Source organism: Salvelinus sp. IW2-2015, linkage group LG4q.2 (assembly GCF_002910315.2).
Source record: "Salvelinus sp. IW2-2015 linkage group LG4q.2, ASM291031v2, whole genome shotgun sequence".
NCBI classification, from domain to species: Eukaryota; Metazoa; Chordata; class Actinopteri; order Salmoniformes; family Salmonidae; genus Salvelinus; species Salvelinus sp. IW2-2015.
This window is the reverse complement of record NC_036843.1, coordinates 19748664-19762209: the sequence shown is the minus strand read 5'-3', so window position 1 is coordinate 19762209 and position 13546 is coordinate 19748664. Positions and strand designations below refer to the sequence as shown.

General features: G+C 40.3%; 1 protein-coding gene across 1 annotated transcript; it reads right to left on the bottom strand.

Moving 5' to 3' along the window:
* Positions 1–16: 16 nt before the first annotated feature.
* Positions 17–12792, bottom strand: ccdc175 (coiled-coil domain containing 175). Its single transcript, XM_023986270.2, has 19 exons — positions 12650–12792; positions 12263–12348; positions 11698–11809; positions 10606–10741; positions 10254–10482; positions 9866–9988; positions 9003–9112; positions 8784–8865; positions 6477–6613; positions 5645–5755; positions 5306–5377; positions 5067–5202; positions 4839–4967; positions 4566–4704; positions 1188–1267; positions 922–1074; positions 723–825; positions 565–608; positions 17–317 (listed from the first exon to the last, which is right to left on the bottom strand). The coding sequence occupies exons 1-19, from the start codon at positions 12714–12716 to the stop codon at positions 138–140; spliced, it is 2229 nt and encodes a 742-aa protein (XP_023842038.1). The 5' UTR covers positions 12717–12792; the 3' UTR covers positions 17–137.
* Positions 12793–13546: the final 754 nt, after the last annotated feature.

The window sequence follows — 13546 nt, the reverse complement described above, 5'->3', positions numbered from 1 at the left end:
TATAAAGTGTTATGATTTTTCTGAAATAAGAATCACAAGTGTGAGTACTCATCTACTTTCATCTCATATGACTTTCATTTGTGCTGAGTTTTTTTTATAACACAACAATTGTGTTGATGTAATCCTTCTTGATGTCGCTAGTTGCCCTGTTCTTTAAGTGCAATGTTTGATTTAGTACTGGCCAACAGGGAACTTATGCCCTTCAGTTCCTCCTCTAGTCTACTGTTGATATCCCCCAGTTGGAACTTCCTGTCGTGGATCTTGGTCATGAGTCTGTAGATAGCCTCCAGAATCTTGTGGTCTCTCTCTGAAGATTCCTGAATTGTTGAATGAGTCATGGATGATTTAGTGTGGTCTCTTCATGACAGTTTACTATTGACTTACAAATCACTCAAGTCCTGCACTGTGGATTTGTCAAAATACGTTAACCAGAGAAATCTGGTCATGTACACGGTTGTCTGTCAGCATGTGGTCAGGCTATAAGTTAACATCAGTTGTAAAAAATTAAATGGCGTATGTACAGTAAGCTGCTGGACTGACCAGCCATGGTTTAAGAATCCTTACCTCAGTCACCACAGTGTCCTCTGCCCAAGCATCAAGCAGGTTCTCTAGGGGAAGGTGCGTTTATAAGTTATGATGATATTGAAACCTGATAGACTGAACTAAATATTATGCACAACGTTTTACAATAGTTGGAGTCATTGAGCGCGGCTGATGCTCACCAAATAGAGAATGAACCTCCTCTTTCAGCCACCCAATCTCCTTTGTGTGTCTTTCCTGGTCTTTCCTGGTGTTCCATATGTCCTCCTTCATTTGTTCAATACACTGAAAAACAATGTTTACATTAAGTTTTTGCTTGGTAGGTGAGTGAGTGGTGTAGTTCAGTATGGAGGGCCATTGTGAGTGACTCATGTCTCTTACCACATGTAGTCTGCTGTTCTCCATATTGACCTGCTCCAGCATCATCCCTTTGTCATAGATGCTCTTCTCCGTGGCGAMGATGTCTGCAGCGTGAGACGTCAGCAGCTCCATGTGTTTCTCACGCAAACCCTCTAGACTCCTCTTCATGTCCTCCTGTCAGTCAGTTACAAGCAGACTGTTTCAATGCTATTACACTTCACAGCTTGCCTTTTAGAGTGTGTGGTAACCAAGATGTACATACTGAATGTTTTTGTTATGAAACTCACCTTTGGTTTGAGAAGAGTACTAGTGCTCTCTTTCATATCCTGGATGAAGAGCTCCAGATGATTGTTCTTACTCTTTAACTCTGGTGGGGAAATCATTTAAGTCATTATAAAATGCTGCACTACATGATTTCTAAGGTTATAGTGAGCACATTCTTTGAGATATCTGCATATTTGTGTATGTCTACTTGATATTGTTGACTAAATCAAATCAAATTGTATTTGTCACATGCGCCGAATAKAACAGGTGTAGGCCTTACCGTGAAATGTTTACTTACAAGCACTTTACCACCAATGCAGTTTTAAGAAAAATAATATTTTTGAAATAAACTAAAGTAAAAAATAAAAGCGCAACAATCAAATAACAATAACGAGGSTATATACAGGGGGTACCGGTACCGAGTCAATGTGCGGGGGTACAGCTTAGTCGAGGAAATCGAGGCAATATGTACAGTACCAGTCAAACGTTTGGACACACCTACTCATTCAAGGGTTTTTCTTAATTTTTTTCTATTTTCTATATTGTATTATAATAGTGAAGACATCAAAACTATTAAATAACATATTTGGAATCATGTGTAGTAACCAAAAAAGTGTTAAACAAATCAAAATATATTTTATATTTGAGATTCTTCAAAGTAGCCACCCTTTGCCTTGATGACAGCTTTGCACACTCTTGGCATTCTCCCAACTAGCTTCATGAGGTAGTCACCTGGAATGCATTTCAATTAACAGGTGTGTCTTGTTAAAAGTTAATTTCTGGAATTTCTTTCCTTCTTAATGAGTTTGAGCCAATCAGTTGTGTTGTGCCAAGGTAGGGGTGGTATACAGAAGATAGCCCCATTTAGTAAAAGACCAAGTCCATATTATGGCAAGAATAGCTCAAATAAGAAAAGAGAAACAACAGTCCATCATTACTGTTCAGCAGCCTTATGGCTTGGAGTAGAAGCTTTAAGAAGCCTTTTGGAATTAGACTTGGCGCTCCAGTACCGCTTGCCGTGCAGTAGCATTGAGAACAGTCTATGACTAGGTTGGCCGGAGTCATTGGCAAGGGCCTTCCTCTGACACCGCCTGGTATAGAGGTCCTGGATGGCAGGAAGCTTGGCCCCAGTGATGTACTGGGCCGTACGCACTACCCTCTGTTGCGCTTTATGGTCGGAGGTCGAGCAGTTGCAATACCAGGCGGTGATGTAACCGGTCAGGATGCTTTTGATGGTGCAGCTGTAGAACTTTTTGAGGATCTGAGGACCCATGCCAAATCTTTTCAGTCTCCTGAGGGGGAATAGCCATTGTCGTGCCCTCTTCACAACTGTCTTGGTGTGTTTGGACCATGATAGTTTGTTGGTGATGTGGACACCAAGGAACTTGAAGCTATCAACCTGCTCCACTACAGCCCAGTCGATGAGAATGGGGGCGTGCTCAGCCCTCCTTTTCCTGTAGTCCACGATCATCTCCTTTGTCTTGATCACGTTGAGGGAGAGGTTGTTGGCCTGGCACCACACTGCCAGGTCTCTGACCTCCTCCCTATAGGTTGTCTCATCGTTGTCGGTGATCAGGCCTATAACTGTTGTGTCATCTGCAAACTTAATTATGGTGTTGGAGTCGTGCTTGGCCACGCAGTCATGGTTGAACAGGGAGTACAGGAGGGGACTAAGCACGCACCCCCGGGGGGCCCCTGTGTTGAGGATCAGTGTGTTTAGTCCCAGGGTCCTTAGCTTAATGATGAGCTTTGAGGGCACTATGGTGTTGAACGCTGAGCTGTAGTCAACGAACAGCATTCTCACGTAGGTGTTCCTTTTGTCCAGGTGGAAAAGGGTGTTGTTGAGTGCAATACCGATTGCGTCATCTGTAGATCTGTTGGGTCGGTATGCAAATTAGAGTGGGTCAGGGTTTCTGGGATGATGGTGTTGATGTAAGCCATGACCAGCCTTTCAAAGCACTTCATGGCCACAGATGTGAGTGCTACGGGTCAGTAGTCATTTAGGCAGGTTACCTTGGTGTTCTTGGGCACAGGGACTATGGTGGTCTGCTTGAAACATGTAGGTATTACAGACTCAGCCAAGGGCAGGTTGAAAATATTAATGAAGACACTTGCCACTTGGTCAGCGCATGTTCGCAGTACACGTCCTGGTAATCCGCCTGGCCCTGCGGCCTGTTTAAAGGTCTTACTCACATCAGCTACGGTGAGCGTGATCACACAGTCGTCCAGAACAGCTGGTGCTCTCATGCATGCATCAGTGTTGCTTGCCTCGAAGCGCGGATAGAAGTCATTTAACTCGTCTGATAGGCTTGTGTCACTGGGCAGCTCAAGGCTGGCCTTCCCTTTGTAGTCTGTAATAGTTTGCAAGCCCTGCCACATCCGACGAGCGTTGGAGCAGGTATAGTAGGATTCAATATTTGTCCTGTATTCACTCTTTGCCTGTTTGATGGTTCGTCTGAGGGCATAGCGGGATTTCGTATAAGCGTCCGGGTTATAGTCCTGCTCCTTGAAAGCAGCAGCTCTACCCTTTAGCTCAGTGCGGATGTTACCTGTAATCCATGGCTTTTGGTTGGTGTACATACGGTCACTGTGGGGACAACGTCATCGATGCACTTATTGATGAAGCCGGTGACTGATGTGGTATACTCCTCAATGCCATCGGATGAGTCCCGGAACATATTGAAGTCTAAACAGGTCAACATTCACAACAACCACCCGAGCCACTGCCTGTTCAAACCGCTATCATCCAGAAGGTGAAGTCAGTACAGGGGGATCAAAGCTGGGACCGAGAGACTGAAAAATAGCTTCTATCTCAAGGCCATCAGACTGTTAAACAACCATCACTAACACAGAGAGGCTGCTGCCTACATACAGACTTGAAATCATTGACCACTTTAATAAATGGATCACTAGTCACTTTAWTAATGGCACTTTAATAATGTTTACATATCTTGCATTACTCATCTCATATGTATATACTGTATTTTATACCATCTATTGCATCTTGCCTATGCTGCTCGGTCATCGTTCATCCATATATTTATATGTATATTCTTATTCCATCCCTTTACTTAGATTTGTGTGTATTAGGTAGCTGCACTGTCGGAACTAGAAGCACAAGCATTTCACTACAGTACACTCGCAATAACATCCGCATGTGTATCTYACCAATACAATTTGATTTGATCTGTGCTAGCAAAATAGTCCTGTAGTTTAGCATCTGCGTCATCTGACCACTTCCGTATTGAGCGAGTCACTGTTACTTCCTGCTTTAGTTTTTGCTTGTAAGAAGGAATCAGGAGGATAGAATTATGGTGGGCGGGGGAGAGCTTTGTACGCGTGCGTCTCTGTGTTATTATAGTTGTTATTATAGATATATTAGCAGATTATTGGGTCAGTACCTGAGGTATGGTTTTTTAGTTTTTGGTGCCTGGACTGGTCAATATCAAACTGGGCCTCCGCCTCCTCCAAGATAGACTCTTTACCCTTCAGGTCCTCCTCCTTCTCCAGTCGGCTCTGTGTCACTGACTCCGCTTCAGTCTAATTTCACAGAAGAAGAAGACATTAAATACATTTTTCTCAACAGCTTGTATGTGTGATGAGGCTTACTAATGTCCGCTAGCTGAGTTAGATGTAAAATGTAAATATATATAAATATATATAAATATACTTACGATGAACTGTTGGATCTCGGCATTGTAGGAAATGGTAATCTGTTCATTCCCCTCCTCTGCCTTAACAATCTTTTTACTGAGAAGTTCAATCAACGCGCCCATGAATACATGGTCTCTGAGTTTCTTCTCCTGATTTAAATGTTTATGAAATATAAATTAATAAAACAAATATAAAGTGCATGTGCTATCTCAATAGATTCCTGAAGAATTAAGGAAAAATAAGCGAACCTCTTCAAGCAGTTCCTCATATCTCCTCCTGGTTAAACCAATATTAGAGTTGACCTCTTTCACATGCTGTACTTGATCTTTTTTTAGATTCTCCAGAGACTGGCACAGTTCTTCTTTTTCAACTTCAAAGATTGCTCTGAAAAGAAAAAGTAAAAACCGTAGACTGTATCAAATAACCCAATTTATGAAGAGAAAGTCCAAGTCTGTAATGAAATGAAGAGATACTATTTGTTGCTTACATGTTCTTCTTTTCTTTATTGAGCTGTCCATGCAGTTCATCCACATTTCTTTCAAACAGGTCTGCATTAACTCTATGAGAAACAAAATGCTAACTAGGTAAGCAACTATTCTGACAATTCTGCATGACATTTACTTTATTTTTAGTACATAACTAAACAATGAGATAAAAGCTCTGTAGTTTGCAAGATAATTATTTAGACTTTTTATTCATTATATTTCAAACTTGGTCAGATGGTTAATGCTGTCCTTAGTGAAATAAGTTACTTTGATACTACACAAAAGTGTCAAAACTCGTAGTGATTATAGACTAATATGATAAAATGGACCATATTACTTACATATTGGTTTCATGGAGTTGTTTGATCTCTTCATCCATTTCTCTGATCTCTATTTTATGTTTAGCGATCGATGCAACGCGCTCCTCAAGTCTAAGTCTGGACTTTTCTAAGCTGAAAATCAATCAAACAAACATACAAACAGATGATAAAATGCAGTGGTGTAAAGTACTTAAGTAAATATACTCTAAAGTACTACTTAAGTAGTTCTTTGGGGTATCTGTACTTTAGTATTTATATTTTTGACTACTTTTACTTTTACTTCACTACATTCCTTAAGAKAATATTGTACTTTTTACTCCATACATTTTCCTTGACACCCAAAAGTACTCGTTACATTTTGAATGCTTAGCAGGACAGGAAAAAAGTCAACTTCACCCACTTATCAACCGAACATCCCTGATCATCCCTACTGCCTCTGATCTGGTGGACTCACTAAACCGACATGCTTTGTTTGTAAATGATGTCTGAGTGTTGGAGTGTGCCCCTGGCCTTCCATGAATTAAAAAAACAAGAAAATGGTGCCATCTGGTTTGCTTAATATAAGGAATTTGAAATTATTTATACTTTTACTTTTGATACTTAAGTATATTTTAAACCAAATACTTTTTGACTTTTACTCAAGTAGAAGTTTACTGGGTGACTTTTACTTTTACTTGAGTCATTTTCTATTCAATTATCTTTACTTTTACTCAAGTATGACAGTTGGGTACTTTTTACACCACTGATAAAATGTAAGTAAAAATGACTGTCAGCCAAAGTAAAGGGAAAGCAGTGTTGCAGGTTGACTTGATTCTTCGTAGATGTAGGATGCAAAGAGGTATAGATGGAATACCGTCTTGAGACATTGAGGTGTTCAGCCATGACGTCGTCCTCCTCTTTCCTTTGAGCTTTAAATCTGTCAGACATCTTAGCAATAGACTCCAGGCGGATGGCATTCACTATCTGGCCCTCCTCCATCTCACCATCCACCTGCACACATAACAGAACAGAGCCCATCTACACAGCGCCTATCTATAATGCATGAGAATCCTCTACAACAGAGATCATCAACTAGGGGGCCGGAACATAATTACAAATAATTTGTAGACTGCAAATTGACCGCAAGTAGCCCAAACAGATATATTTGACTAAAACATAACTTTCAACCTTGCTTACATTTGTATACGATCACATATATCTCTCTATTATGCGTAGGAATAGTTTCAAACAGATTTCCAAAATGAAAATCCCTTGGAGCTGATTTGCTGGTGATTTTACAGTCTTTTATGTCAAACAATAAAAATATAAATAAATTGTTGTCGCTCAGAACACTTGGGGAACCCTGCTCTACAATCAACCAATACTGGCTCCCCCAGACCACCCCAGCCCTGCATATCATCCCAGGGGGGTGTTCAGTAGCGAGTAAACATTTTGAAACGGGGAGGTACTACCTGAAGTCAAAGCCAACCCTCAGCATCATAAATTTGTTTCACATAAACAACATGGCCAAAAGTATGTGGACACCTGATCGTCCAACATATCATTCCTAAATCATGGGCATTAATATGGAGTTGGTCCCCCCTTTGCTACTATAACAGCCTCCACTCCTCTGGGAAGGCTTTCCACTCGATATTGGAACATTGCTGCGGGGACTTGCTTCCATATAGCCACGAGCATTAGTGAGGTCGGCGTTTCAATTCATCCCAAAGGTGTTCAATGGGGTTGAGGTCAGGGCTCTGTGCAGGCCAGTCATGTTCTTCCACACCGATCTCAACAAACCATTTGTGTATGGACCTCATTTGCGCACGGGGGCATTGTCATGCTGAAACAGGAAAGGGCCTTCCCCAAACTGTTGCCACAAAATTGGAATCATAGAATCGTCTAGAATGTCATTGTATACTGTAGCGTTAAGATTTCCCTTCACTGGAACTAAGGAGCCTAGCCCAAACCATGAAAAACAACCCCAGACCATTATTCATCCACCAAACTTTACAGTTGGCACTATGAATAGGGGAAGGTAGCGTTCTCCTGGCATCCGCCAAACCAAGATTCGCCCGTCGGACTGCCAGATAGTGACGTGTGATTCATCACTCCAGAGAATGCATTTCCACATTTCCACTACAGTCCAATSYTGGCGAGCTTTACACCACTCCAGCCGACGCTTGGCATTGCGCATGGTGATCTTAGGCTTGTGTGCAGCTGCTCGGCCATGGAAACCCATTTCATGGGCAGCGTACGAACAGTTCTTGTACTGACGTTGCTTCCAGAAGCAGTTTGAAACTAGGTAGTGAGTGTTACAACCGAGGAAAGATGATTTGTACGTGCTACGCACTTCAGCACTTGTGGTCCCATTCTGTGAGCTTGTATGGCCTACCACTTCGTGGCTGAGCCGTTGTTGCTCTTAGATGTTTCCACTTCACAATAACAGCACTTACAGCTGATCGAGGCATCTCTAGCAGGGCATAAATTTGACAAACTGACTTMTTGGCAAGGTGGCATTTAATGACGGTACCATATTGAAAGTCACTGAGCTCTTCAGTAAGGCCATTCTATTGCCAATGTTTGTTTATGGAGATTGCATGACTGTGTGCTCGATTCTGTTCACCTGTTAGCAACGGGTGTGGCTGAAATAGCCAAATCCACTAATTTGAAGGGATGTCCACATACTTTTGTATATATAGTGTATGATTCTGACTTTTGCCAGACACATACAAACACCCCAACTCCTCTACAAGCGGAAACCAGGAGAGTAATTCTATTCAAAGGGCATTTTCTTCACGTTCAGTCAGCCTGTCATCGGATCATATGGCCAGACACAGCTGCTATGCCCTTTGATGGACTGTGTGAACTCTAGCACATCAGAGGACACTCCAGTGAACTGGCTCTCTTAAAGGTCAGACTTAGCACAAAGTGCCTTTGAAGGAATACTTTCTAAAAATATCAATTTGACTACAGAACAGCAGGGCTGAGGCCTCTGGCAATGGCAGGAAATCGATGTCTCACATCTGACATCATGCAGGTGTTTATAATCCCTCCCACCATAGCAACACCAACAGAGAGAAGAGAAGAGTGAGAGGGAAGAGGAGAATGAAGCAACATGTTGCCCTGGAGCAGTACTGTAGTAGTAGCATCACTTTGGAAAAATCGAACTATCTCTCACCTCTACAATCTTTTCCTGTAGTGCCTGAACTTTCAGTTCAAATACAATTCTCACTTCATCCAACTCCTTTACATGAAATTCCCTGTGGAAACAATGGTTAATGAGTCGAAAAAGATGGAATGATGGAAGCAGACATGATGTAACATACAGTATCCCTTGCATTCCATGTATGCTCCATGCTTACGCTACATACAGTACCTGGATGAATGCAAATCTTACTTCTGAAGAACAAGTTCCTCAAATGTGTTGATCTCGTCTGCCAGCTGCTCTTTGTATTGGATTTCAGACGCTGTCAGTTTGGCTATACTTTGCTCTAACTGGAGAATGTGCTGCAATGAAGGAAGAGTGTTGTGTGAAATAACACAATTTATAAATATGTATTTAAATCCAGTGGTGGAGATAGTACCAATTGTCAAGATACCTTAATATAAAATGACTGAAGTAAAAGTGAAAGTAACCCAGTAAAGTACTACTTGAGTAAAATTCTTAAACTATTTGGTTTTAAATATACTTAAGTATCAAAAGTAAATGTAAATCATTACTCAAATATACTTAAGAATCAAAAGTAAAAGTAAATGCTATAAATCATTTAAAATTCCTAATATTAAGCAAACCAGACAGTATGATTTTCTTGTTTTTTGAATTAACGGAGAGCCAGGGACACACTCCAACACTTAGATATCATTTAAAAACTAAGCATTTGTGTTTAGTGAGTGCCAGATCAGAGGCAGTAGGGATGACCACGTGTCCTCTTGATAATGGCATGAACTGGACCATTTTACTGTCCTGCTAAGCATTCAAAATGTCACAAGTACTTTTGGGTGCCAGGGAAAATTTGTGGGAGTGAAAAGTACATATTTTCTTTAGTTATGTAGTGGAGTAAAAGTTGTCAAAAATATATTTTTAAGTAAAGAACAGATTCACCAAAAACTACTTAAGTAGTACTATTTTTACATAGTTACRTTACACCACTGTTTATATCATACTATAAATTAATAAAAAAGGCAGTTATAGCAAGTGAAGAGCATTAGTGGAAAATGTAATTAATTTACTACTTGACTGAAATACTTCAGTTCACTTACTTTTTTTTGCTCTGTGACTTTGTCCTCCTTATCCAACAGTTCTGGTAAAAAAATGTCCAGCTCTCTGCGTTTCTTCTCATTGTTCTTCTTCTGGTTCTGTATGTTATTGATGACTTCCTCACACTATACCAGCAGGGGAGGATAAGATTAAGACGGTGCCTCACAGCAGGGTATAGTATCTTAGATACTGTAAGCAGGTAGCGGTTAAGAGCATTMGGCCAGTAACCAAAAAGTCGCTGGTTTGAATCCAAGAGCCGATTAGGTGAAAAATCTGCTGATGTGCCCTTGAGCAAGGGACTTTTAAACCTAATTGCTCCTGTGCGTCTGCTAAATAACAAACATTTAAACATTTAAAATGTAGCTATAATAAGAGGTGACTGTGACGTACCTCTCTCTGAAGWTTCTCATTTGTTTCAGCAAACGTCTTCCTCTCTTGAATCATGGCCTCCTCTAGCTCCACTTTAGCGGTCTCCACATCTGTGATCTTGGCTTTCCCTTCTTTGATCTCGTTCATTGTTTCATTGAGCAGAATCTGTTTTTTGCCCTTCTCTAACAGCTGGTAGTTTAATTGGTTGATGACATTTTCATGGTCACCTTTTACCAACTCTCTCTCAGGACTGAAAAAGATTCCAAAACAAGTAATAACAAGTTATAACATCATGGATGTTATGTGAAATGTCGCCAATTTTGTTATGATCTGTTACACCTATACATTGCTCAACATGACTTATATTACTTACTAAAGAATAGCATTTTGCTTTTCAAGGACTTCCTGTTTTTCCTCCYTTAATTCWATTTCAAGCACTATACTGTTCAGTTCATCTTGGAGTTGAGTAATTTGACCCGCATTTATATTTCTTGCAGCCGCAACACCAGCTGAAAGGGACAATGACACATATCTGTGAGGAAAACATGACTGGATAGCTTTTTCATTCTAGCTTTAAGACAAGACCAGGCAGCTAGGCCGCTCTAGGCATAAGCGACATAAGCAGTCGCTTAGGAACTCAGTCGGGGTCTTAACTTACTGTTGAGAGTTAGAATAGTAGAATACTCAAGGTGCAAGTTTGACATTATTCTCTTGTTATGTCAGTCACTGACAGTCACTCAGTTAGCCATGTCAGCTAACAATTTTTATATTGGTAAGTTAGTCTTGCCAGCTATCTAAACTGGTAGTAATAATGTCCAAATAACGACAGGTCCAGGGGGCCCCCACTGATTTTGTAAGTCACTCTCACTCAGATATCATTAACATGGCATAAGTCATGGCAAAATGTTAGAATGGCAGGAAATTAGCTGTAAAACTGCAAATCTTTTCTCGCTGACTCATGGCAAAATGAGAAGAATTGCATGATATATTTTTATACAATTTCAACATTTTCTCTCAGCACTATGGCAAAATGTGTAGAATTGCAGGAAATGTACTTTAGAACTGCAACATTTTTCAAGATTGGGGCCACTAAAAAACTCATCTRGCTTAGGGCCCCCAAAGGGCTAGAGAAAGAAATATTAATTTCTTTCCACTGGGCACAGACATCAGTTCAATGTTTAGTTTTGATTTACATTTAGTTGTTAACTAAAGTGAATTAATTGTGAAATCCACAAAACATTTCCACCATGTCATTGGATATAGTTTAAAAGTTGGGTGAAAAAAATATGAAATTCCCTTACGTTGATGACTTCTTTCCAATTCCAGTCAGTTTTCCACGTTGATTCAACATCATCACACTTCAATTTTGGGTTGAAATGATGTGGAAACAACATTGATCCAACCAGGTTTTGCCCAGTGGGTTGTATTCTATGAAATCATATCATTGGGCTATATAAGTAATTACCTGATATCTCATTCTGAACATCATCATGGATATTCTGGCATTGATGTCGGAGTTTGCTTGTTTCAATAGTTTCTACCTCCAGTTGTTCATGGACTACTCTTCTGGAAGTCTCCTGATTTATAGAAAATAGGGTTTTCAAAAGAGTGTGTAAAGCAAGTTTTCTGGCCTCTATGGCCATTGTCTCTATGGACTTATTTAATTTCAATGTTTTATTAGTTGTATGTACAGGATACACATGGTATACACAGTCCAACGAAATGCTTACTTGCAGGTTCCTTCTCGACAATGCAACAGCAATAAGAAATAAGAATAGATAAGAATACGAACATAAAGTAAARGGCTCAGTATAATATACTTTATATTTACCTACCCACTGGGCACAGACGTAAATTCAACGTCTATTCCGCGTTGGTTCAACCAGTGTGTGCCCAGTGGATAGATTTACATTCCATTTTAGATAATCGATTAGTTTACTAGTCTATTTATTAAATCAATCATATTGGTCGTAACAATATTTAGACTACCTGATGTTCGATCTTCTCTTTCCCTATTGGCATATGCCTACCAGTTCAGTGATGGCAGCAGCTATTTCTTTCAGGTGATGACTGGCCTCAGGACTGAATGGAACTCCCTCATTCCTCAGCTGCTTGTCTATGTCAAGGCAAACGTTCAAACAGGCAAGTTGTGCTATTAGCGATGTAAATTTAGATCTGATACAGTACTTATTTGAAACATTAAAATGATTCAACTTGGCAACTACAAATCAAAGTAATCGGCTGGGTTGCATCAAGTCTGCGCTCATTCACAACTTTAGGAGTTGTCAACACTGAAAAGTAGCAGTTTATCAGATGCTTCTCTATACGTTTCGTTGACGGTAGGTAGGGCTAGCTAGCTATAGTCACTCATGACATGTTTAACAGTAGCAAGAAAGAGGCGCCTGTTGTTTTCTTACCTAATTCGCCCAAATGCTCCAAAGCCACCAGAACAGCTGGAAAGTCAGGCACTAAGCAAGATGCCATGTCGAATGTAAAATATATGCAAATAGCTAGCTTCGTCGACTTGTATCAGTGTTTAGTGTTTGCTTCCAAGTTTGAGCAGCTCGAACCGAATATGGGTTGGCATGGTAACCAACATGCAAGACACGAAAGTGAGAGTAGGCCTAGATCTTGCACTCAAAAAGATGAAGTGCATGTGGAATGGGATTGGAATAACAATATTAATGAGTATCACTCTAGCATCTTGAAGATATTATATTTGGTATGTTAATACTAAAATGTTTTCTAAATAAAAATAACATTTTCCTACCTTTATTTGGAGGTAATATATAGCCTACCTTTCATTATATGTATTTTTGCCAGTATTAATCAACGTCGTTAAAGACAATGTCAGGGAAAGACGTCAATCAAATCATCCTCATTTACATGAAATTCCGTTGGAGAACTTGTGAGAATATACACTAGATGGCAGTGTAGGACCAGAGATAGACCAATTCCCAGAATAATACTTTCCAGTGTCCATCCAAAGTGATACTCATTGCAGTCTGCAATGCAGAGGTATTTCTTCTTGGATACATTATTATCTGTATTCTATGGCTAAGGACATGACATGGTCGTTGTATAGGCCTACATGCATGTGACATGCATGGACCAAGACAGATTATATATGTGTCAGTAGTCCTCAAGTGTGGCTGTTCCTTCTTTCCATTGTGCTTACTGATCTCAAAGTGTCTGACATGTGTGGAATAACCCTAGACGAACCCTAGTCCATGTCATTGAAACCCTAGTCCATGTCATTGAAACCCTAGTCCATGTCATTGAAACCCTAGTCCATGTCATTGAAACCCTAGTCC